The sequence below is a fragment of the Macrotis lagotis genome, chromosome 3 (genome assembly GCF_037893015.1).
Source record: "Macrotis lagotis isolate mMagLag1 chromosome 3, bilby.v1.9.chrom.fasta, whole genome shotgun sequence".
NCBI classification, from domain to species: domain Eukaryota; kingdom Metazoa; phylum Chordata; class Mammalia; order Peramelemorphia; family Peramelidae; genus Macrotis; species Macrotis lagotis.
In genome coordinates, this window is record NC_133660.1 from 225,961,780 (window position 1) to 225,989,657 (window position 27,878).

A 27,878-nucleotide genomic window follows, 5' to 3' on the forward strand; every position below is an offset into this window, starting at 1 on the left:
AATTATACAAAAGAAGACAAGTGAAATGGGACCAGCACAATGCTATCTTATCTCAAAATGTACTGTAGATCTAGTTATAAAAAAATTTCTTGATTCTGGAAAAAGAGTAAGGAAATAGATTATGTGATTTGTATTCATTGACCACTAAAACCTGAGCATGTCAGAGTTTGAAGGGTCCTTAGAACAAAAAGGGAACAAACCTGAAAATGCAAAGGATAGAATTTCAACATTAGAAGAGACTTTAGAACATAGAATGTTAGAGTTGGAAGAAATCATAAAACATAGACATTAAAATGTATAAAAGGGGTCCTGAAAACATGGAGGTGAAAAGTCAGGGCTGGTAAGAATCTTAGTTATCATCTAGCCTAATGCCCTCATTTCATCGATGAAGAAATTGAGGTTTAGAGGGGGAAACTGATTTGGCCAAGGTCACACAATAATCCACAGATTCCTTTTGACTTCAAGGCCAATGCACTTTTCACTTGGATATCATGCTCAGTGACTGTATGCTTGGAAAGGTCCAGAGGCCCTCTTATCACATTTGGTGGGTGTAACTGGAATTACCTGTCTGGTGCCACTACCACATGTTCTTTCTCACAGAAATCAATTTCTTGGATTTATCCATGGCAATGCCAAGACCTAATGGGTATTTTATCTTGTACAAGGCCAGACCTAGTGGTGATTTCTCCATTGTGGAGGGAGCACCGAACAAAGACTGAAGGAATGGAAATTCACCTTTTTCTTTCACTGTTTAGCTTCTGTTTGTCGGTGTCATCTGCTTTCTATTTCCATGTAGCAGAAAGAGAGGAAAAATGCATAATAGAGGACATTCCTAGTGACACTTGGATCACAGGTAAGTTAAATTCCTCCTGTCATTGTATATTGTCATATCTGGTTTTATGGATCAGAAATGATGGGATTTAGAGTATTGAGCAACCACTGTATAGGTCCACCAATCCAACTTCCTCATTTTATAGATAAATAAACTGAAGTTCAGAGAGATTTAGTGATTTTCCCAAGGTCCCACAAGTGGTTTATGGTTAACTTTGAATCTACTCAGTAGGGATAACCTACTTGGCCTTCTCAGAGAGGAGAAGAAAGAATGATTTAGACCATTAATTATAATGTAAATGAGTCAGTATAATAAAGATAGATTTTCATAATCTCTCTAAGCAGAGCATCTGAGATCATTGAGTACAAACTCAACCTGAGAACTCTAACTTTCTCTGTCTCTCTCAGTCTTCATCACTCAGTCTCTGTCTCTCTGTCTCTCTGTCTCTCTCTGTCTCTCTGTTTCTGTTTCTCTCTGTCTCTCAATCTCTGTCTCTCTGTGTTTCTGTGTCTCTCTGACTCTGTCTCTTTCTCTGGGTCTGTCCGTCTGTCTCTTTCCAGCATCCCTGATAACTGGTCACCCAGTCTCCCTTCAAACATCTCTAAGGATGGAGAACTCCTCACTTAAAAGGACTTACTTTTGTATAGCTCTAAAGTACTTAGAGGTTTTTCTTTATCTCAGACTGAAATCCTGCTTCTGTTGGTTCTACTCTTGCTCTGGGTCAAGGTCAGTGGGTCTTCCTGATGCCAAATGACCTCCTTCTCTGGAGTCAAGCAGAATCCATCTCCAAGGTGACCATCCTTCTCTTGAATACAGTGATCAGTTCCCCTAACCCTTCTCTTCTCTAGATTAAACATCCCCAGTTCATTATATTGATACTCACATGGCATGGTCCCACCATTCTGATTACCTTATTTTTCCCCATATTAAAATTTATTTATGCTCCTAAAATGTGACTTCCAAAGCTGAAAATAATACTCCCAAGGTGGTCTGAATGGAACAAAAGTGAGTGACCCTATAACTCCTCCTTGTTTTTTGAAATTTTATTAATTTAAGGCAATGGGATTAAGTGACTTGCCCAAGGTCACACAGCTAGGCAATTATTAAGTTTCTGAGTCCAAATTTGAATTCAGATTCCCCCAACTCCAGGGTCAGTGCTCTATCCACTGCACCATCTAGCTGCCTCTAAGTCCTCCTTGTCTTAAATACTGTGCCTCTCTAAATGTGGCCAAGATTTTCCTAGTTTGTTTGATTTGCAATTCACTTAAGATCCCCAGTTCTTTTTGATAGTTATCATTTATTCAAGAAATATTTATTGCACACTAATTTTGTGTAAGGCTCAGGGCTTGGAGTGGCAGAGAGATGAATAAGCTTGAGTCCCTGCCTTCAAGAAATTCACAGTTAGAAGGGGTGTGGAAGAAAAATAATTTATGCACACAGAACTATCAAAGTCCAGACTCTAGAGTAGTTCAATAACCAGGGTGAGACAGCAGGGGTTTTGCTAAGAGGTGTCAACATTTAAAGGAGTTAGATTTCTTCCCCTGCTGATCCTCTACCAACCGTGTACTATGAACTCAGAATTTATCTTGCAATATTACAACACTGGGAGAGCTGATCAACACTGCTTTCCCTCCCTACACCCCTGCCACTTGCCCAGCAGTTTCCTCTCTTTCTGTCAAGGAGCATAGAAGGATGGGGAATTCATTGGTTGTGCTGAGGCAGGCTGACTTCTCCGGAGACCAGATTGGCCCTCTTTCCTGTGGGACTACATCTGATCACAAATGACTTACAAGAAAGCCCCCTTTCCTAACCACCTGAAATGAAGGTCGAGGTCAGTGGGTCTTCCTGATGCCAAATGACCTCTTCCTAATCAATCCCTTCCTGTTCCCCTGTATAGAAACCTCAGAATAGCAGCCAGGCTCTTAGTCCATCCTCAGTCCTTGGAGACCTTGCCCAGGTGCCAGAATTTCTGGTTACCTCTCTGCCTTTGCCTGACCCAATCCCACCCAGCTGAGCTAAAGTGTTCCTTCAAGGAAAGAATCACACTCCAAGTAGAGTTTTATGGAAAATTCAATACAATGTTTTACATTCCAGTCAGAATTTATATCGAATCTGCAGCTTTTTAATACAATGAAATAAAACATGCTGTTGGTCTAGTGGTATTTTCAAAAATGTTGATAACGTTTTTCTATTCTCTCCTCAATCTCCGTTTGAATATCGTCATATTCTCTTCTCAATTTATGTCTCCAGTTATGTTGGAGTGTTTTAGCAGCAGCAGTCATTCTTTAGATAACCAGAGAGCTGTTAGGACTTCTGAGATGGAGGAAGAGGTAGAAATGCAGGGAATGATGAAGAAAGGAGAGAAAGAAGGATGGCTTAGAAGACCTTGTAATAAGAATCTTATGTCTCCTTTTTATCAACAAACTAATTTTTGAAACCAACTCCTAACCACCCTGTAGCCCAAACCTCAGGAAGGGAGCTCATGATAAGTGACCTTGAATTCTGAATTTAATTACTCTTACTGCCCCAACTCCTCCAGCACCTCTCCCTCCTCCAGCTCTAGGCAGCTGAGAATTTTCCCAGTGACTTATGCCAGGGGTTCCTTTTTTAAATCCATCAACTTCAAACTCTTACACTTTGCATTTGAGGTCCAGTACAATATCAATGAATCAATAAACAAAATGTTTATTATAATAAATGTCTATTATGTGCCAAGGACCATATTAAGCTCAATTTCACACTTCCTTCCCTTTATAACTTTATTTATAATTTATATATTATATAATATATCATGTTATATATTATATAATTATTCATATTGTATTTTATTATATCCAAATTATTTATAATTTATGTATTATTCATTTGTTCATTACTCCGCTCTGTGGAGAGTCTATAGACACCCCAAATCCTCCTGATTTTTATTTGCTTTCTTCTCCTCTCCTTTAATTAAATTGCAACATACCCTTGGACATCTAAACAGATATTTTTCCTGGCCAAAATCTTTAGAGGCGTCTCAATGTCATCATCAGTCTGACCTTTAAGCCCCCTTCCCTCATCTGACACCACATTGCTTTTCCAGTTTGTTTTTTTAATTTAAGCACCATCACATCCAGACCTGTTTTGGTTACAGTCTTCACTCTTCTACCTCTGGACTCATTCCCCTCTGAGTTTCCTCCCTTTCCCTAATTTGAACTTAGACTTGAGGGTTGGGGTTGCCCAGAGAGATTGCTGCTAATTTGAGTTCTAGGGTTAACTCTTGTGAGTGGCTAGACTCCTACAGTCCCCACTGGTGTGCTTTTTAATAAACACTCAGAGATTCATTTAACCCTCCCTAGCAAGGTATCATAAGATCCATGGTTACAAAACATTCTTTCCATAATTCCAGGTTATCTTCTCCTATTTTCCTGTTTCCCTCTTAATGCTAATGTGCAGAAAGCACAGAGTGAAACCAATTTATCCCATATAGATCTTATTTGTACATCACTGTTGTTTGCATGCTTTCTCTACTATTAAACTGTGAAATCCTAGAGAGCAGGTTTGTCTTCTGCCTTGTGCACAATGTTATGAAAAATGCAACCTTCTCTTAGAGCAACATCTAGGCCACACCTTTGTATGGTTGGGCTCTTCTCTGCCCTAGGGCAGTTAGATGGTGCTGTGTATAGAGACCTGGTTTTAGAATCAGGAGGACAGGAGCTCAAATCCAGTCTCTGACATGTCCCAGCTGTGTGACCTTGGGCAAGTCACTTAACCCTGACCGCCTCACATCCAGGACCATCTCCAGTTGTACTGATTCATATCTGGCCACCAGACCCAGTCGGCTCTGGAGTAGAAAGTGAGGCTGGTGACTTAGCACAGCTCCCCCCAACTCAAATCCAATTCACTTGCTTGTCATGGCATCACCCCCCTGATGTTGTAGTCTTATTCAAGAATGAAGGACAAACCTTATCTTCTGGGCTCTACAATATTCTCTGAAAAGGTTTAGTTGAAGCCCTCAACTAGAATAGTGCTCCATTCTTTCAAAAGACAAGAACTCTTTATCTACAACTGCCAGAAATCTTTCTTATTTGATTTTTCCTTCCAGACTCTAAGATCTTTTTTTAAAAATCTCTTAACCAGATAAAGACCATGTAGAGAAATATAACCTCTCTATTAAATACTTTTCTTTAACTTAAAGTTGGATCCCTCTCAGTTAAAGACCTCACTTACGGTAACCTTCCAGTATTTTCCTAAATCTTCACCTTTGTAAGCTATGGTTATCAAAAACAAATCTGGGGACAAGTTTAGGACTCCCCCAATTTTTTAATTCTAAGTTTCTCTTGATGGTCTTATGCAAATGAACTAGGAAACAAGGTACTGAGATGATATAACCTACCCAGATCCATTACCTCTGCTGTTTTCTTGACTTTGCCCCTTTGCAAAGAGACATCCTTTCATGAGAATTTCATTTTGTTTAGCTCTCTCTTTTTGTTTTTTTGCAAGACAGTGGGGTTAAGTGGCTTGCCCAAGGTCACACAGCTATGTAACTATTAAGTGTTTGAGGTTGGTTTTGAACTCAGGTCCTCCTGACTCCAGGGCTGGTGCTCTAATCGCCTGTGCCTTCTAGTTGCCCTTTAATGTACTTTAGCTCTTTGATGTACTTTTCATGTACTACTATATAATATAATGACCCATGTTGAAGTCTTGCTACTGGAGTGTAATATTGCAGTGTAAGCTCCATAAAGTCAAAGATTGAAGTCAAACTCATTTGATGCTTAATCAATGTTTCCTGACTGCTGAATCAATTCTTTGAAATTATTTTCAGTTCAGAAGAACAGGTGTGGTTGGTGATTAATCCATCATTCTCCTATCTCCAAGAGGGATCTCCAGCTAGAATTATATCTATCTAGCACACTGCAAATATTGATAGTTAAGGGGTATTGGTAGTTTAGAGTATTTTGCCAGGTCATTCTAAAAAGGAATTTAACATTTAACACACTCTCACCAGCTGAGCTCCTCTCCCACTAAATATTGGTTACAGAAATAGTCATACTGAGAGTAAACTTTTCTATCAAACTAATCAGTAAATATAAATAAGAGATGTTACTATTATGGATTAAATGAATGATATACAAGAGCCAATGAACCTTTCAGAACACAGGATGAAGGCCAAAACACTCCAGAACCAGAAGTCAAGGGATATGTGGCGGGTCCGCCTTCCTTATATGCCCGCAGCTCTAGGGAGCACTCCCAGATCCCATTCAAAAGTTGGTTCTTACCTTTCTCTGAAACTCCCTCTCCTCTTCTCCCAGCAGTTTCTTCCAGGATGTCCCTTCTCCACAAGGAATGAGCCTCAGAAAAGAGGTCGGTTCAGGTTTGGAAGAAAAAGAGAGTTTTATATATGCTTACAAAATATATTCAAATATACATATTTGTGGATACTTAGTAAATATATTTATATTTATACACAGACATATGCACATGTATATCATATATAATTTTAAAGAACACAAAAATTTAATCCCCTTTTAATCCCCAATGTCTAAACATAGTAGATTCTTAATAATGGTTGATTACCAGAGGGGGGCTCATTTACTTTTTCTTCTTATGGAGAAATAATTCTTGGTCCTGACTTTCTGCGGTCTGGTTTCCTGTCTCCAGTCACCTGAAAAAACCTTGACCCCAGAAGCATTACTGACCTTCTTCCCACCCCTGCCCCCCAACTTCTAGCTTTCCTCTTCTCCCAGTCAGTCTCAGTCTCCTTTCAGCTAGATGACTTTGTGATGAAAGACTTTGAAGCTTCAGAGAACAGGAAGGTTTTTGATGTTTTTCTTTGATCCAAAAGTAATCACTCAGATGACTGGCGACTCTTTACTCGATCAATCTCAGCCTTGCTCTGCCACAGTGTCTCAAATGAGTCACGGTTTGCAAGGAAATAAGGGCTTGAGAGAGAGTGCAGGATATTTTAATGGCTTCATAATGTATGTATGTCCCAGGTAGCTAATCTCCAAGGTAATTCTCCATGTGACCAGAATTTCTTTTCTCCCAAAAGAAAAAAGCAATGTGGGATAAGGCTGGAACTGGATTCAGAAGTCCTGGGTTCCAGGCTCATTGCCACCGTTTACTAGGTCTGATTCTGGGACAAATAACATGATTTCAATAGCAGTTTATTGAAGGCAGAATATAGAGTAACATCAGATATCAGAGCTAGCAGAGAAGCATAGTCTTAGAGCTGGAAGAATCCAAGAGGTCAGCTAATTCAACCCACCTTTTTTTCTAGAAGAAACTGAAGTCTGGGAAAAAAGCTCACACAGGTTGTGTGTCTTTGAGGAAGGATTTGAATTCAGGTCCTTTTGCTCCAATCCATAGTGCAACACTACCTCCCACCTGAACAAAGCCTAAAGTTTTACGATGTCTCCTCAGCCTCTCATGACATGACATGACTAGCTCACCCTTTTTTCTCAGACTTTAAGGCCAGCTTACTTGCTACATGACTTCAGTTGAGTTGTCTAACCTCTCTGCCTGTTTCCTCATCTGTAAAAATGTGGGGATTAGACTAGATGATCCTTAAATCTCTTCCTGGTCTTTAATACCCCTTCCCAAGTAGTTGCTGGTGGTAGGCCAAGGGCTAATTACACACCCTACCCCTCCATATATCTTTCCATTGCTTCTAGATCACTTGCAATGGTGATTCTTTGGGGGAAAATGGTGTTTCATGAATTGCAGACATCTATTGTCATTAGGATAATAACAACTTTAAAGGATAGTTTGTGTGTATATAAATATATATACGTTAAACCAGATTTCCTACACAGGACTAACTTGAGGTAGTATTTTTCCTATCTGTGACCTGTCCCCCATTAGAAACATAACTAATTCCTAGTCAAATTAGTTCATAGATCATGAAGCAGGGAGAATGTTCTGGAAGATGATCAGTCAGACCATAAAAACATTTTAAAGGAAGTTTCCTACGTACCAAACACTATTCTAGGAGCTGAAGATATAAATATCAAATTGAGACTGTCCTGCTCTCAAGGTGTTTATATTCTAAGGGGAATGTAGGCAGGTTAGAGTAAAGAATACTGACCACCACCATATTGCCCTCTTGTATTTGACCAACTACTTCAGTGGCTAAGAGTTATGCTATGCCCCCTCTGTTCTTTAAATATAGTTTAACCTCTCTCTACCCCAATTTCTTCTTCTGTAAAATGGGGGTAATAATATCACCCCCCCACAGGATTATTGAGATTTACACTGTGCAAACCTTAAAGCAGTATATAAACACTAGCTATTATTATTATTATTGTTTGATGAAATTAATTATGTTATGGATGTTTCTGCATGACTCTTTGGAAGTAGTGTTTGTTGTTGTAGTTCAGTCATTTTTCAGTTGTTTCCGACTCTTCAAGACCCCATTTGAGGTTTTCTTGGCAAAGATCCTGAAATGTTTTCCCATTTCCTTCTTCAGCTCATTTTACAGGTGAGGAAACTGAGGTAAAGGAGGTTAAGTGATTTGCTCAGGGTCACATAACTAGAAAGTGTCTGAGATTGGATTTGAACTCAGGAAGATGAGTCTTCCTGACTCCAGGGGTGGCACGCTATCCACTGCACTGAATCACCCAGCTGTCCTGAATTAATATGGCATAGTAATATGTCAAGGCTAGTCAACAAGATTTATTTATTAAGTACAGACCATGTATCAAGTACTGTGCTGAGTATTAATGATACAAAATAAGTAAAAAGAAACGAAATCCCTGCCCTCAAAAAGTTTACATTCTAAGGAAGGAAGACAATACATAAAAGCAACTGATAGGGGAGAAAGGAATGAACGGAAAAGGGAGGAGGTACCTGTATGGAAATATCACCTAGGGTGGAAAAGATAAAAGGATGGCTTCGTGTGTGTTTGTGTGTGTGTGTGTGTGTGTGTGTGTGTGTGTGTGTGTGTGTGTGTGTTTAAATGAACTGGGAGCAAAAAAATTGAAGTTCTGAATCTGTAAGTGATTATCTGTGTGAATTCTTAGAAATATATTAATCTCTCCGTGCCTCAGTTTCTTCATCTGTAAAATGGGGTTATTATTTATTTGTGCTACCTGTCATAGAGAGTAACAGTTGAGGTCAAATGGAAAAGTACTGTAGAAATAGGAATTGATATTTTTCTTCTCTTTTATTTTGGGTTGATTTTGCTATTCTGGGCTCTTCTTTGAATATTTGGATTTATAAAAACAATTTTAAAAAAGAACTATTTTTGTAACTTCATAACTCAAGTTGTGTCTGAAGAGAGATTGGATATGTTTACATACCACCACCTGGTGGCAGCTGTCAGTATTGCAGGCTGGAAAGGTAGGGATATAAAAGTCAAGGTTGTCATTCCCCATATCATATCGAAGGCAGTAGAAATGCCCTCCCTGCCCCTTGGACCTTCTCTTGTATTTTATCTTCACTCAAGCTTTTTCCTCACAGACTGGAATAGGAGAAGAGATATCTACCTTCAGAAAATTGTAGAATTGTAATACAGGGCAGTGTGGTGTACTGGTTCAAGACTCAAGTTCAGGTCCATACTCTGCCACTGACTCATATTGTTATCTTGGGAAAGATCCCTTTCTATATGAGGAAGGAAGGGAACAAGCATTCATTAAACACCAACTATAGGACAGGCACTATGCCTTAGTTTCCCCATGTGTAAAATGTAAGATCCATTTCAACTCTTACAATATGTGTTCTAAGGATCAGTCTGGTTATGACATTCTATACTAAATAATAATAATAATGATTATAATAATAACAATACTTGTCAATTTTATTAGCATTCATAAGTTTTCAGAGTTCTTTTCTTACAACAGCAAATGTAACTCTTACAAGTGACTTGCAGGTTTGACTCATGTCTAGACTACGTAAGAAGGAGTCACCCACATACATAGAAGATCATGGGAGAACTACTTCTGGGAGAAAGGAGAACTGTTATATGCCTGTATATTTTGTGTTGAGCTACTGTGTAAGTGGGAACAGTCTTCTTCCATTGGTTGCATAGCCCAAACTGTCTATCTTTAAAACATTTGCATCTGAGAGAGACAACAGGTCAAAGCAGAATGCCCAGACATGTGCTAGTTTTGCTATCTCCCAGAAACAGATCTCTCAGTGAATTCATGTGAGTGATGCCATCTTACTTGGGGTAGACAAGGATCAAACCCCCATTATACAAGTAACATTATCCCTATTTTACAGATTAAGTCAACTGGATCCCAGACCTCAGAAAAAAAAATAGCTAATCAGATTTTCCAGGAAGACATAAAATAATTGGGAGCAGTTGCTAACATTCCAACTCTGGATCACCGAGAAGCTGCTTGGGGTTGGAGGTGGGGAAGTTGTACTCCTTTCTACTCCTCCTAAGAAGTCATAGCTTCAGGAAGTGGTGGGTGGGTCACTTGCCCCTGGAGAGTGCTGATTAGTCTATGGTTTAGTAGGGGTAGATGAGAGCCAGGCTCCCTGTGCTTCTGCCAAAAAAAAAAAAAGACCCTTGGGAAGCCAAGACTGCCTCTCTTTTCATCGGGTAAGGAGCTGTCCAATCCCCAACCACACTGAAGTCAAGATCTGTCTGGAGGGCATTGCTTTTCTCCTTTGTTGGGCCCCTTTGCTTCCTCCTAGTGTTCCCTTCTTCCCCATATGTTATAATATATTGATTCTCAAACTTAATTTGTTCATGACATAGTGTTCAGTGCCTTGATGAATCACAGTGTACTGGGTGAAAGGTAGAGGTACCCATGTGTTTAAGTGTAAGTTCCCTATGTTACTGCTCACTTAATCCAATATATTCTTTGAAAACCACTCTTACGTTGTGGGTGATATCAGCTATTAGACCTTGGAATGCTATTAATATTTCTATTTCCACAGGTATTTTCATTTTAATAGATAATTTTTTTAGACTGGAATTCCTCTTTATCCAAAGGATGATCTGATGAATGAATGAATGAATGATTGCCAGTTGTGTTTCTTGGAGAGGTCCCTCTTCAGAACTGATTTCTGTAGAAGACAGTTGACAGTGCAGCTGCCCATCAATCATTTACACCCATTCAGCAAAGATTTATTGAATGTTTAATGTGGGGCAGAGCCAAGATGGTGGAGTAAAGGCAGGAACTCACCTGAACTTTCCCCCAAAACACTCCAAATACCTTTAAATAATGACTTTAACAAATTCTAGTGGCAGAACCCACAAAAAGATTGAGTGAAACAATTTTCCAGTCCAAGACAACTTGGAAGATTAGCAGGAATGGTCTATCTATTACACCAGTTGAAAAAGGGGCACAGTCCAGCACAGGACTCAGTAGCACAGAGCCAGCCCAGCCCCAGCAGATCAGGAGCAGTCCTTGGAAGCCAATGAAGTAGTAGCAGTGGCAGCTAAGGCCAGAGGCCTCCTGACCCACAGAAGGCAAGGGGACCAGCAGGAGAATACAGGAGTCTCTTTGCTTTCACTGAGGTAGGACTTTGCTGCTTTGTCTATATTCAGATCTCAGTCACAATCCTGACCCACGGGGACCAGCAGGAGAATACAGGAGTCTCTTTGCTTTCACTGAGGTAGGACTTTGCTGCTTTGTCTATATTCAGATCTCAGTCACAGTCTGGGACCCTACTGCAGGAAGAGAAAGAACAGTGACACAACAGAGCTTGCTGCCCCAGGGGAGCCGGGACCTTCCTCAGAGTTTCGGGACAGAAAGGTCACCCCATATATCAGAGCACAGGCTGGGAGAGTAGTAAAAAAAACCTCCCCTTAAATCATGCCACCTTGGAAGAACTGAAAATTGCAGGTCTTTAGAAATATCTCTGAAAAGAGCTATAAAAAGCCCCCAAAACTTGGGACAGTCCATCTTCCACCCTGGAAGCAGAACTTCACCTTAACAAAGAATTAAAATCAAGTTATAGGCTGGGGAAATGAGCAAACAACAGAAGGAAAAAAATCTGATCATAGAAAATTACTATAGTGATGAGGAAGATCAAAACACACACACACTCAGAAGAAAATAACAAAATCAAAGCTCCTACATTCAAAGCCTCCAAGAAAAATATGAATTAGTTTCAGGTCATGGAAGAGCTCAAAAAGGATTTTGAAAATCAAGTAAGGGAGGCAGAGGAAAAATTGGGAAGAGAAATGAGAGTGATACAGGAAAATCATGAAAATTGAGTCTACAACTTGGTGAAGGAGATACAAAAAATATTGAAGAAAAATCACATCTTAAAAAGCAGACTGGGACAAATGGGAAAAAAAGGTCTCAAAAAAACTAATGGGGAGAAGAATTAGCCAAAAAGAAAAGGACATCCCAAAAGATCACTGAAGAAAATAATTCCTTAAAATTTGGAATAGAGCAAAGGGAAAATGATGACTTTTTGAGAAATCAAGAAACAATAAAACAAAAAAATGAAAAACTAAAAGACCATATGAAATATACCTCATTGAAAAAAATAACTGACCTGGAAAATAGATGCAGAAGAGATAATTTAAAAAGTATTGAACTGAAGCCATAATAAAAATAAGAAGAGTTTAGACATTATCAAGGAAAATTGCCCTGATAGTCTAGAACCAGAGGATAAAACAGAAATTGAAAGAATCCGCTGATCACCTCTTAAAATAGATCCCCAAATGAAAACTGCCAGGAATATTATAGTCAAATTTCAGAACTCCCAGGTCAAGAAGAAGCTATTGCAAGCAATCAGAAAGAAACAATTCAATTATCATGGAGCCAGTTAGGTTAACCACAAGATTTAACAGCCCTACGCTTGGAACATGATATTCTGGAAGGCAAAAGAACTTGGATTACAACCAAGAATCAGCCAACAAAGTTGAGTATATTCTTTCAAGTGAAATGATCAACATTCAGTGAAATGGCGGGGGGGGGGGGGGGTGTCTTTCAAACTTTCCTGATGAAAAGACCAGAGCTGAATAGAAAAGTTGAAATTATCTTCAAATATGAGATTCAGGAGAAGCATATAAAGGTAAACAGGAAAGGCAAATCATATGGGACTTAATGATGTTGAACTACTTATATTCCTACATGAGATGATACGGATAATTCATGTGAACTTTCTCATTTATTAGAACAGTTAGGGGTGTGTGTGTGTATATATACACACACACACCCCTAACTCTTCAATTCATATTCAACTCCTATCTGTATCACATTATATCTGTATCTGTATTCTATATACAGATACAGATATAATGTGATACAGATAGGAGTTGAATATGAAGGAATAATATATTTTTAAAATGGGGTTAAGGGGCAAGAGAAGAACCTACTAGGAGAAAGGAAAAGGGAGAGATAGAGTGGTTATTTCAGACAAAAACTTTTTAATGGACTGGAAGAGGTGGTCTAGAGGGGGAATGCCTTACTCTCCTCAAAATTGGCTCACTCCTAGAGGAAAATAGAAAGGGAAGGGGATGAGAGAAAGGGGAAGGAGTGTAGAAATAAGGGTAGATTGAGGGAGAGAGTAATCAGAAGCCAAAGGAGACAAATAACAGATTAAATGGGACTGGGGAAACAGGAGGGAGAGAAATACAGTGAACAATACTTACTGTGGAGAAAAAAAAATACATTTAAATAATGTTCTCCAATAAATATCTCATTTCTCAAACATAGAAAATTGAGTCAAATTTATGAAAAAAATCATTTCCCAATTGATAAATGATCAAAAGATGTGAACAGTTTCCAGATGAGGTTATCAAAACTATCTATGGCAATATTAAAAAAAAGTCCTAACTCACTATTGATTGGAGAAATGCAAATTAGAACAATTCTGAAGTACTACCTTGTACCTATTGGATTAGCTTATAGGACAGAAAGGGAAAATGACAAATGTTGGAGGGGATGTAGGGAAAATGAGACATTAATGCACAATTGGAAGAGTTGTGAAATGAGTCAACTATTCTGTAGAGCAATTTGGAAGTATAATCACAGGGCTATAAAACTATTCCTACCCTTTAACCTGGAAAAGCCACTACAAGGTCTGTATTTCAGAAGAGATAAAAAAGGAAGGAAAAGGACCTCTATTTAGAAGGATATTTATAGCAGCTCTTTTCTGATCTCAAGGAATTGGAGATTTAGGGGATGTCCATCAGTTGAGAAATGATTGAACAAATTGTGATATGTGATCATGATGGAATACAATAAGAAATGGTGAGCAGGATGCTCTCCATAAAACCTGAAAGACTTACACGAGCAGATGCAATGGAAATGAACAGCAATATTATAAGATGATCAGCTGTGAATGACTTGGTTTTTCTCAGCAGTGCTATGACCCAAGATAAGTCTGAAGGACTTGTGATAAAGAACGTCATCCATCTCCAGAGAAAGAACTGATGAGGTTTGAATACAGATTGAAGCAGAATATTTTTTACATTATTTTTCTTGAGGTTTCTTTTTTTTTCAGGCAGTTTTGTTAACTTTTACAACATGCCTATTATGGAAAAAATGTTTAATGTGTGCAAGACACTGCAATAGTAATAATAGCTAATATTTACACTTTATGGTTAACAAATCATTTCCCAAATTTTACTTTGCTTTATCCTCATAACAACCCAGGGAGGAAGGTGTTATTATAATACCCAGACAGAGGAAGACCGAAGTTAAGTGATTTGCCCAGGGTAACACAGTAGTGTCTAAGGATGGATTTAACTAATTGGATTGGAGAAAACTCCCCCCCCTTCATATTTTTATAGCAATTTATGTGTACACACATACACATTTATATTAAATAAATACAAATATAAAATAATTTGGGGAGAGACACTTGTGTGAGAGAAAAGCAGGAAAAAGCTCATATATGAAGTGACATGGGATCATAATATTTTTATCACCTTTCTAGATTTCTTAAGGCTGCTATGTGTAAAGCTCTTTGTTGCTATTAAACATTTCATTATTATTATTATTATTATTATTATTATTATTATTATTATTATTATTATTATTATTACCATTACCTTTATGTTCAAAAGAACCATCCTGCAGGGTTTAGTATAGGCCAAAATGACTTGCCTCACAGTTTTCATCTTGGTTCTGGGAGTGAGTCTATTGGTTCCTGAACCTGAAATTACATGGGTTTCTTAGGGAAAGGCCTTTGGTTCAGAACTGTTCTCTCTACAAATAATTCCCTTAAAAATCCATATTTGTTAGCTTTGAGGCTAATGTGGAAGATATTTATTTGGGTTTATGTCTTGTGAATTTCTGATTGTCTCCATTTTTTAATTTACTGCATTATTGATGCTCCAATGAACCATAAAGAAGGGGAGTCACAAAGACATGAGAAACTGTAAAATGTGACATCCCACCCTTTATGGGTCTCCTGGCATCTCCTCCTGCAGCAATAGCCTAGCTTTATGTGTTTGTCACAAGCTTTCCTTAGATGTTTTTGGGGTAGTAAATAATACTTTATGGCCTTTAAAAAAGTTTTAATAGTGATTTTTTTCTTTTTACAGCATTGTCATCTCTGGATATATTATTCCCCCTATTCTTCAACCCCATCACTGAATTGAAACCTCTTTTGAATCAGAGAAAAGCAGTTTAATAAAAACAATTGATACAGTGATTATGTTTGACCATGTATACAATATTCTGTCCCATAGTCCCCCACCTTTCTGTCCAAAGGATGAAGGTATTGTTATTATCCGTTCTCTAGGAGTATTACTGGCTTTTTCATTTGCTCAAAATTCAGATTTCTTTTAGTCATCTTTTCATTTCTATGATTGTACATTTACATATGGTTATATTTATATTGTTCTTTCACTTGTTTCACTCTTCTTCCTTTTATGTAAATCTTTAATCTAGTAAAAGGGATCCCCAAAAAGTAATCCTATAGGAGACTCAGGAGAAAAAGCATACTATAGAAGTCAAGAGAGGAGAGAGAATTCAGAAGGGAGTGGTTAGTAATATTGACACTGGCAGAAAGCTCAAGGAGGATGAGACAACTGGATTCAGAAATTCAAGTTGTCTATGGCCTTAAAGGGCAGTTTGAGGGGAATGGAGAGTTAAGATCAGAGTGCAAAGATTTAAGAATGAGTAGGAAGTGAGAAATTAAATACAAGAATTTATATATAGACAGCTCTTCCTTGGAACTGAGCAGTGAAACAGAAAGGGTATAAGGAGAGGAAGGCAGAGTCAAAGGAAAGGTTGGATTGTTTGTCTTTTAAAAGGGGGGGCAGGAATTGAACATGTTTTTAGTTAGTCAGGTAGGAAACAATAGAAATAGAGATGATAATGAAAAAGAATCTGGCAAAGAAAGTTTCTGAGGAGATAGGAGGGAGCTGAAGGAAAGGAGGAGATGAGAGGTAAAAATATTATATAAAATCAGAAAGTATAAAGATGAGCTGCTGCTTCTCCCCAACCCCCAGGCTCTCTGTGATTTCATCAGTTTATGGAATTCCAGGTGTGGAGATTTTTTACACCAATGCAAATAGACAATAGAATCTTAAGAGTTGATCAGGGCAGACTGTCAGTATGTATCATAGACAGTACTTGAACCAGGGTATCCTGGACTATTTTTTCCACTATGACATACATTTTCTTATTATTCAGTTAATCAAAAACTACAATGTGCCAAATATGGCAGGAAAAGACAAATAATGCAAAACTTGCCCTCAAGGTGTTTGTATTTAAGAAACAGCAAATAGTATGCAGTGTTATAAAGGACTTGTGACTATTTAGTCCAGAGTGATTAAAATGATGTTTTTATTAAGACATCTTAATAAATGGCACAACACTCTTGAGGGGAGAGGGGCCCCTAAATACAGAGCTGCTACGTATTATATGTACTTTGAAAGGATTTGTTCCTGCCCCTTCATGCCAATCATTGGCTGGGGTCACAAATTTAATTGATATATTCATTCATTCCCCACATATTTCCCCTCCCCCCCAGCCCTGCTCATTATACTAATGAACAAGAACAATTACCTCCTTAAGCTTGTGCAATGGAGAAGGAAGCAGATCCTAGGTTAATTCAGAACCAGGTGGGGCAGACTTGACCTAATCTCAGTTTTGATCAGTTTGAGGCTAAATCTTTTGTCCTAACTCACATACCTGCTCATAGGCAACAATGCAGGCAGACCCTATTCTTTGTAAACTAACAATTCTCCCTTCACATTCTTGTGGAACCCAAACACCCCTATTTTCCTCACATATACAAAATAGAAGATAATTTGGGAGGGAAGAGGGAAGCCCCAGCACTGGTAAGAAGGTGGTACTTGGTCTTGGTCTTAAAGAAAACTAGATAGTAATTGTTGTTCAGTTGTGTCTGACTCTTCATGATACCATTTAAGGTTTTCTTGGCAAAGATTACTGGAGTGATTTGCCATTTCCTTCTCTAGCTCATTTTATAGATGGAAAAACTGTGATACACATGGTTAAGTGTCTTTTCCAGGGTCACACATTTAGTAAGTGAAGCTGGATTTGACTTTAAGGCTTTGTGCCTCTAGGTCTGATACTGTATTCACCCTACCACCTAGCTGCACTTTAGTAGATTATTTAGTCTTGGCTATATTTTTCTTGTATGCAATTTCCAAAGTGATTTTTCTAAAGTTTAGGATGAACTATGTCACCCCCTCACTCTGTAAACTCCAGTACCTCCCTATTACTGCTAAAATCTAGTATATAGTCCATTGTTGGGCATTTAAAGTTCTTTACCACCTGGCTCCTTCTTATCTTTTCTGTTTTCTTAGACTTTACTCCCAGCCACACACAACCAACTTACAGTTCTTCCATTTTTGTGTCTATACATGAACTATCTCTCAAACCTAGAATGTTCTTCCCCTTCTCCATTGGCCCTTGAAATCTCTTGTTTCCTTTAAGATTCCTCTTCAGATGGTTATTATCAATCTTCCCCCTTCCCCTGATTACTAACTCCTTACCTTCTCATAGAGTACTGGATCTGGAGTCTGGAGACTGGAGAAAATCAAGCCTTAGATGTTAAATAGCTCACACTCCATTTGCCTCATCTCCTCAACTATAAAATAAGACTAATAATAGCACCCACTTCTCAAGTGAAAAGCAAATGATAATTTATACAACACTTAGCACAGTGTCTGGTTTCTTTACCTACCTTGGCTATAACTATTTCTGTACATGTGGCTTCCACCATTATCTAAAATGATTGAGGGCAGGGGACTGTTTTTGCTTTATCTTGTATCTTCAACTCTAGCACAATGCCTGATACAAAGTAAACTCAACAAACCATTGTTGATTAATTGATTTGCTCCTGTAGCTCTTAGCACAGTGTCTAGAAAACCATATTTAAATAAAATTTTTAAATTGAATGAACATTGTCTCTCAAATTGATCAAGAAGTGAAGAGACCCACTTTCCCCCTACAACCATCCTTTCCTTGAATATATTTCAGAAAAACTCTTCCAAATCCTCCTTCACAAGAAAATTCCTTGACAGTGAATTAGCCCAGAGCAGTTGTCAGCCCGGCTTCCCTGAGGTGCTCTTACATGGACCGTTGCCCATTTGAGATTTAATCTGACTTGATGTTTTATCCAATATTACAAAGTTATGCATTAGAGACCATAATGTAACATTTTTTCTTGAGTACCATGACTCTTGTCATTTAAAAGTATTCCCAGATTATCTCAATTCCCTGCTAATTTGGTTGCCTGGTGAGTGGAAAGAACCCAGAATTTGCAACCAGTACATCTGAATCTGAGTTCATTTACTTAGCTCTGTAATTGTAATAAGCCACTTCAGATGAATCTGTTTCCATATCTGGAAAACAGATTATTTTAAGACAGCTCGTATATATATGCATATGTGTGTACTTTACATATATATATTCCATCAGAGAAGATAGAATATATATGTAAAAATATATGTATGTGAAATATTTAGAAAATAAATGATGGACTTCTTGGCACTAACAGATGAGGAAAATATTTCCCTGACGTAAAACAACCTGGGAAAATTTTACAGAGTTGGAAAAGACCTCTGAAGTGATTCTGGTCTGCCTAATACCTGAGTAGGAATACCCTCTATTATGTAAATTTTTCAGCCTTCTTTTTGGTAACAAAGAACTGAAAACAAATTGGGTACCCAATTAAAGAGTGGTTAAAAAAATGATGGTATATGAATCAAATATGATAGTATTACAACCAGCCAATGGTCATCCAGCCCTCATTTGAAGATCTGCAGTTAACAGGACACTCACCCCTTTTAAAGCAAATTATTTCACTGTGGATCACTCTGACTATTCCAGTCCTTCATTACCTTGATTTGTAACATGTTTCCCTACATTGTCCGCTCACAGCTCCTGGTTTTGATCTCTGGGGCCAAGCAAAATAAATCTAATTCCTCTTTCCTATGATGATACCACCTACAAATCTTACTGTTTCCAGATCCTTCAAGTCATCCTCATTAGAGAGAGTGATTTTAAAAAACAGTGCCAACATCATGATGCCACAAGCTAGAAGTGCTAAGGGAAGTAGAATACTGAGAAAGGATTTTGATGGGAGGAGACATAGATTCAACAGAATCTTAAAGTGTGTTTACTTGAAGCAAAAATAATTTCAGATGGCACCCTTTCTTTGGCCTTCAAACCATCACAAATGAGCATGCAGAAAATTGGGGATATCAATATCAACACCTCCCATTCTGGAAAACACTTTATGTCTTGGCTTCTTTGCAGGAAGGTGTGGGCTAGATGAGAGTATAATCAGGTTAATTTTGAAGAAGTTCAATACCTTGACCTCCAAATGATCTGAGACTTATGGCTACAATTCCAATATTAATTGGAGGTGATATGGAAGCTTTTAAAAAAATGCCAATATGCCCTGAAGGTCTATTGAGAGGCCTAGGTCTAGACAGAGGTAAGTGATAGTTAATCTTGCTGTCTTCTATCCCAGTAAGAGACTCTCTGGGTTCAGGTCTGGGTACTGCATTGTGGGAGGACCATTGACAATCTAGAACATGTCCAGAGGTGATGAGGACAGCAATGGGATTAACTACAACATCAGATTGATTGATTGAAGGAAACAGAGATGTTAATCTGGAATGGAAGAGATATCACAGCTATCTGTGACTCAGTATCTTCAGTCCTGACAAGTTCCACAGGGCCATAATTGCGCACAATGGGTGGAAATTAGAAAGGCTGACTTCAGTGACTTTGGGAGTTTCCACCATCAGAGGTCTGAACTGGATAGAGGCTGGATGACCACACAGAAGGGATCATTGTTCACACAGAGGTTGAATAACTTAGATCTGAGATGTCATATCCAGCCTACAACCTACATTTTCCCCAAGTGTGACAGAACCAGATTAAAATGTAATTGGGAAGTATTTAAATAAAAATATGATAAAACAGATAATATTACATTATAAAACTAAGTTAATATGTAGCCCATGGGGATATTGGCATATGGATTAATGACCGTCATTTCTATTTGAGTTTAATACCACTGACCTAAGTGATTTTTGAGGTCCTTTTCAGCTTTAAGTCTGAGGCTCAATAAATATTTATTGAATATCTACTATCTGTCTAGAGAGGGAAGATTCTGGAAAACAATGATATGTAATTTGGATTAAATAAATTGAATTCAATACACACACACACACACACACACACACACACACATATATATTCAACTAAATTGAATAAGCATGCCCTTTAGAGAACCACACATTGTATTAAGTTACAGAGTTAAATCCCTATTTTACAGATGACTAAACTAAGGTCTAGAGAGAGGTAAAATGACTTCTACACTCACCATTATTAAGTGGCAGAGGCAGGAGTCAAAACTGAATATTGGAACACAAACCCTCTTTCCTCTAGTCTAGGGCTCTTTCTACTACTCTGCTGCCTCTAGCTAAGAGGTGAGGAGGGGTGTTGGGACATTTAATAATACCAATATAATGAACAAATAATTTTATGCAGGATTCTGTGTGCTTTTGATGGGGAAAAGGTGAAAATATGGTAGTCCCTTCCATCAAGGATCTTACAGTCTAATGGGGGAAGGAAATATGATATAAAGATGCTCAGAGATCTTTTCCAATTCAAATTCTGCAAAATTTTTCCAGACTGTTTTATGACAGGGAAATATTTTCCCCAGCTGTTAAAGTGTCCTCACCAAAAATTTCTTCATTTATTTTCTACATATTTCATAGTTATATATTTTACATATACATGCTATCTCCTCTGATAGAATATATAACATACATATTTGTATGTCTCTCTATATACATATGTGTCTGTACATATAAGGATACTATGAGAAGGGTTGAGGGCAGATTCAGACCATGTGCTAAGGAAAACTGGTGGAATGGGTGCCTTCTTCTAACTGAATGAATCTGATGTATATAAAAATAACAAGTACAAAGGGATTTGTGTGTAAGAGAGCTACTGAGCATGAGAATTCAGAGGAAGGAGAACCCAGGGCTGGAGCCAGAACTCTGGTCTTCTGATTTCCAGGGACTTTTTTTCATTAGACTGTTATATAACCTGGAACACCAAGAAATATGTAAAAATTGCTACTGTATTTTGTGATTTGAATGAAATGGAAATGATGGATTCATTTACTATGACTGTAATAGCTTCTTGCCATTTCTTGCATCTACTTTAAAATAATCATCTTTTGTGTTTCTAAATAGGGACTTACAAGGTAGAGCAATGGGACATAAATCGTCAAGATTTCCTTGACTCTGCTCCTGGTTTAGGGATGTATGTGACTGTTACAACTTATGATGATGAGGTAAACGATTTTCTGCATTTTAACATTCAATTTTTTTTCTTAAGCTAAGATCTTAAATATTATCTATGCATGCATTCAACAATTATTAGGTATTTACTGTTTATTCATAACTCTGGTTTGGATTATATGCCTTCTACCCTTATGTAGCCATTGTCCATCTTCCCTATGATGCTTAAAGACTCACATAACCAGATTTATTCAACAAAAACTACTGGTCATCTAAGTGGTATTATAGATAGAGTACTGGATATGGAGTCAGGAAAACTGACACTCTCTGAGTAACTCATAGAAAGTCATTTCTGGGTCATCTGGAAAATAGGAATAATGATATTACCTCATGGGGTTGTGATGAGGATCAGCTAAGATAATATTTTTAAAGTACTTGGCAAACATTAAAATGCTATATTTAAATATATTATATAGTATATATATATATTTAAATATGTATTTGAATTTTAAATATTAAAATGAAAGTTTAAAGATATATTCTATATTTTAGAATTATATAGTAAACATTAAAGTACAAATTTTGTTTTATATGTATGTATATAATATATTACATAATATATTATATAATATATAATAAATAATATATGATATAGTATATATAATATAAGTTTATATATGGGTACACATATAAATTCACTAGTTTGTAGTTGGATATAGAATCACTGCTGTACAAATGTACAACTCAGGGACTCTCTGTTAAATCTAGTTCAAAGGGCCTAGACAACAAGTTTTGTAGAGTGAGGTTGGATGGTCTCATATATTAGGGTCAGTCAGAGGAGTCAACTTCCTTACTTCTCTCTTTAGGGTCCTTTAAAAAAAAGTCTCAAAGTCTTCTTGGCCTCTCAGGCTTCTTAAATACATACAACAAACAACAGATTATGTTGTTGTATGTGGTAACAGAGAACAGAATGTTTGATTTTAACTAACCAGTTTTTGAATTGAAATGTTTTTCTAAAGATCAGGAACGTATTGCCAAAATTCTCTAGGATATCTTATGTCAAATTTCAGAGAGTGAAAAGTAGAAAAGGATGATTGGTCCAAATAGAGACCAAACAGAGATTTTTTATGTCTTAAATCTGACTTGCATCAAACCTAAGTGCTGCTTATCATTTAATTGTGTGAAAAAAATCAACAAAAGTGATTGTCTCTAAGTATTGAGGTTAAAAATGAATAAAACATCTTTATTTGACTGTTGTCTGTCAATCAATCTCACAGGACATGAAAAACTGTGGGTGTATACAAGGTAACTTCTTAGTAATTTGCTTCATTGCTTTTCCCCAAACTCTTCCTTAAAACCTCTTACAAGATCTCAGTTCACAAAATTCAAGGAAGAAAAGGTTTTGTTTTGTGCCAAATAAAACAAATGGAAAGTACAACATATTTCATGAGAAAATAATGACACCTATGAAGGATAGACATCCACCTTCTCCAGAGACCTATATGGACAACCCCAGTCATTTAGGGTTACTCACCACATTAGGGTTTCTGGCAGGAATTGTCTCCCTAAGTTCTCCAGCCCTTGTGTCTTCCTATAATCTTCCACAGCTCCCAAGAGGTAGCAATGGAACCATTCTCCTATCATCACTTCTTCTACACTTCTTATTTTAATAAATAGATTTCCCGATTTTTGCTATTCCATTTCCAGAGAACAAAATTTCTCTTTCTTTATTCCATCTGGGTATGGCTCAAAGAAATATCTCAGACTTTCCATGACCACAGGAGCCATCTTTCCCCCGTACATCACTCAAATATAGACTGATAAAGGAGATTTCTGCTAAAAAAACCTTTCCTGGACATATTTCCTGCTGTCCCCATAGAAGTTTGTCCAGGAGAAAGAGACATCCTTGCCCTTTGATCTCTGAGCAAGTCTAACATTGATGCCAATTTGAGATATGGTGACCACAAAGCCTTCTTCCTAGGAACTTGGGCAGTATGGCTACTACCTAAACAGACACTCCCTTGTATTGTTTAGAAACTCAACAAAACACCCCAGTTTCTCCCCAATGATTAGTTCTCAAATTTCCATGAATGGAGGTGCTATTCAAATTATTTTTAGGGAGGCTGCTGGGGAAGGAAATTAAATACTCTCCCAGTGTCACTATGGCCACTGTGTGGGAAAAGGAAATAATTCTACTGCCTAATGTGTGTGTGTGTGTGCGTGTGTGTGTGTGAATGCACATATATATATATATATATATAATGTATAATATATGTATATAACATATAATTATATATATAAACAAATAAATGTGTATTTATCTTTGTGTATACTTATATATAGTATTTTATAATAAATATATATTTTAATTTGTTTTTATTTGACATTACATGAAACTACTGGATAGTAGCATAGAGGTTACAGTGCCAGACCAGGAGTCAGGAAGACCTGAGTTCAGTTTTGACCTCAGATGGGACCCTGAGCGAGTCACTTAATCTTGTTTGCCTCAGTTTTTTCATCTGTAAAATGAACCGAAGAAGGAAATAGCAAACTATTCCAGTATTTTTGCCAAGAAAACCCCAAATAGGGTCACAATGAGTTGGACAGGACTTCAAATGACTGAACAAATGGGAAATCCCTGGTATGGAAACTTCCTACACTGTTGCAGCTTGACAGCCAATCTGTAACTTGCAGTCTTTAAGAACTTTCTGAGAGATTTTCTGGAGTATCCATGGTCTTCTAGCTGTCTATATCCAAGTCAGTACTTGAATTTAGGTTTTTCTGATTTTAAGGTTGGCTTTTTATCTAGTATGTTATGATAAAGTATGTGTGAATGTGTGTATGTGTGTGTGTGCTTGTGTGTGTTCTTTCAAAGAAATCTCCTTTTAGTTGTATGATTTATAGGTTACAATGGCCTATAGTCAGTAAGTGACAATCCCGGAAAAGATCACTTCTATAAAAGGGTTCATAAACCATTCAACTTTTCCATTGTAGGTATTATTGTCAAGACTGTATGGATCACAGGGGGTATTCACATTTACATCACGCTCGCCTGGAGAGCACATCATTTGCTTAGAGTCCAACTCTACAAAGCTCATCTCCTTTGGTGGTAGTAAGCTGGTAAGTTGTATTCCTTTAATGTCTTTGTTAATGAAACCCCTGACACCACCATTCAGGCATGACGCTGGTTAGACATTTCTTCCAGTATTGCATCCAGGTCTGGATTTAGTGACTAAAAAGGAAGCTGGGGAGCTTGGAAAGAATTCAAAGGAGAGCCACAAAATTGATTAAAGAGTTGGAAAATAACTCTAAAGGATGGCTGAAAGAACTATGATTACTCAGGCCTGAAGACAAAAAAAAAAAGGAATAACGAATGGTAAATTTATAATGGTATTTAAGTAAACTCACACTCTTATAGAAGAGATGGTGGCTCTTTCTTTGTTTCCGCTAGGTATCTGAGAGTATTTGACTTGATGGATAACAGATTTAATTACATGTTTGAGGAAACCACGACATGATAGCCATTAGGGCCAGAGTCATTCTCATACTGGCTAGAATAAAGGTACTTTTTCTGGTTAGAGGATGATCATTTGATGCTTAATGAGGAACTTGTGCATGGTGTGGAAGTGAGGAAAAAAAAAGAGGATTTCTTACCACTTAGGAGAGAATAGTCATGTAGTGAGAATGAGGGATACTAGATGGACAGTCCACCGTTGCTATTGATACCTACAGTCTTATCAAGAAGCCTAAAGGAACGGGGGGGGGGGGACAGAGAGAGAGAGAGAGAGAGAGGAGAGAGAGAGAGAGAGAGAGAGAGAGAGAGAGAGAGCCCATGCAGTAAACATTGTGTAAGCACTGAGGATTGCTATTGTTTTTGTCCTACATTCTCAAAAAAAGACTTGGAAGTGAATTAGATTAAAGAATAAGGAATAAGCAAATAAGGTGTTTCATCCCTCAGGAAACTTACATTTTAATAGGGAAAGGCAACAGATAAAGACAACTGGAAAAAGAGAAGGATATCTATTTAGAGGCAAGAAATCTGAAGAATAAATAAAATGGACATGAAGTGAGAGCATGAAAAAAATCCTTCATGGAATGATCAGTGGACTAAGGGAGAATGGACCTCAGGGAGATACAATCTCTTATGGAGGACTTACAGGGAAAATAGATGAGTTTTCCAGAAGAAACCTTTCCTAATCCCCTTAAGGCTAGTACTTTCCCTCTGTTTTGTATGACCATGCAAATCTGCCCTTTTAGATTATTGAGAGAAGGGAACTTTTTTTTTTAACCTTTCATTGTATCCTTAGCATTTAGCACAGTGACTAACAAATAGAATGCTTACTGACCAACAATAAGAAGACATAGCTAGATTGTGATCTGCATTATTGAAAGGATTACCTGTATAGCTTAGATCAGAGGATCAGTTAATTTTCAAAAGTATTTCCAGGGTCTGGCATAGGATACTCAGTGCATGTAGTAGATGCTTAATAAATATTTATTAAATGGAAGATGGAAAAGACCTTGATTTTCTCATCTGTTTCATTAGGAAGTTGTATTGACTAACCACTCAAAGTCCTTTCCAGCTTTATATATATTTTCCTAAGATCCAATGAAGAAAAATTTTCATTGAACAGCATCCACTATTGATTAAGTATCCTCTATGGGCTCTAGTCTATGGCTAGAGGAATTTATTCAATTTGATGACACAGTCTCTACTCAGAATTCACTCTCTAATGAGAGCTGGGTAAGAAGACCTAGACAAAGTTGTATGTGATGAGAGCAAAAGAGACATCCAGACAAATGATCTAGGAAAATGTGAGCAAAGATAGTATATTTGGGAATGAGGAGGGAAGCTTCTAGAAGGGCGAGGGCAAATAAGGAAATAGAAAAGAGAGAAGGAAGAAAGAATTTCCACTGGAGCCAGTTTTTGAGGATTAAATGTCAGCTGTGGTTTTTAAAATCTGGAAAACTTTCTTTTTATTGTTTATTTAGCGGATCCACTTGGATATTCGAGTTGGAGAACATGACCTTGATGCAGTAATTGCTCAAGCAAAGGACAAAGTTAATGAAGTTAGCTACAAACTGGAACATCTGACAGAGCAAATTGAGCAAATCATCAAAGAGCAGAACTATCAAAGGGTGGGTAAAGCCACTTGCACAGTGGAATTCTCCTTTCTGTACCAGACCACGTCAACTTCTTGGGAGAAGCAGCATGAGACCAGGAGAAAAATGAACCAGAAGTTCCTTACTTGACTGAGTGGCTCTGTTCAGACTCAACTACTATGCTTACTAGCTGCGCACCCTTGGCTTAGTTCCTAGTTTGGTTCTCTCCATTTCCCCATCTTTAAAATGAGGGGATTGGGCTGGATGAGGTATGAGGTCCCTCCCAACTATCAACTGGGCAAGCATTTTTTGCCTGAAGGCAGTCCTATGAATAAGCTGTATAGTTCAGGAACAGCTCTTGTTTTCCTTCCCTCTGTCTCTGACATCCATATCCACTCTGAAATGTTCAGCCCATGGTACCTGGACAAAAGGAGGGGAGGGAGGGAGAGATAAACTCAGGATCCTCTACTTCCCTCTATTATGGAAGCAGCTAGGTGGTGCAGTGGTTAGAAAGCAGGAACTGGAATAAAAAGACCTGACCTCAATGCAAAACTGTCCTCAGATACTTGCTAATTGCATGATCCTGGGCAAATCACTTGGCTTCTACCTGTTTCAGTTTGCTCATCTGTAAAATGAGGATAATAATAGCATCTACCTCCCAGAGTTGCTGAGAGAATAAAATAAGTTAATATTTGTGAAACAGAATACTATATAAATACTAGTAGTTTATTATTAAATTATGTAATACTACAATAATAATTATTATCCACCATATGTGTGTTGGCCCTACCACTGTGTAGAATTCAGTGGGTACAGACCCTGTCTCCAACCTCAGAGAGAGGATCTAGTTGATTAATGAGTATATGTAATATTTGTAGATTATTAGTAACACAAATAGCAGAAAGCATATGTTACTTTCTTGGTATTTCATGTGGAAATATACCCTAATATTTTATAATGTTGAGCCTCACTTTTTGATGCTTGGATAAACAGCACACTCCAGCTTGTAATATCAGATAGGGTTCTTGTGCATACATACAGATCATTGCTGATAATAAAACTACCTTGAATTTATACAGAGCTTTTCCCCCAAAGAATATGCATTTTTATGTACCTTTATGAAACTAAATTTACCCTTTCTTTTCTTCTGCATAGGAACGTGAAGAAAATTTCCGAATGACCAGTGAAGATACAAACAGCAATGTTTTATGGTGGGCCCTTGTTCAAATGTTAATCCTTATCTTGGTTGGAATTTTCCAAATGAAGTCTCTTAAAGATTTCTTTATAGCTAAAAAGCTGGTTTGA

General features: G+C 37.6%; 1 protein-coding gene across 1 annotated transcript; it reads left to right on the forward strand.

Moving 5' to 3' along the window:
• The first annotated feature begins 723 nt into the window (after window positions 1–723).
• On the forward strand, window positions 724–27,878 carry LOC141516430 (transmembrane emp24 domain-containing protein 11-like). Its single transcript, XM_074227508.1, has 5 exons — window positions 724–853; window positions 21,423–21,523; window positions 24,465–24,590; window positions 26,463–26,609; window positions 27,729–27,878. Exons 1-5 carry the CDS (start codon window positions 724–726, stop codon window positions 27,876–27,878), a joined length of 654 nt encoding a protein of 217 aa, XP_074083609.1.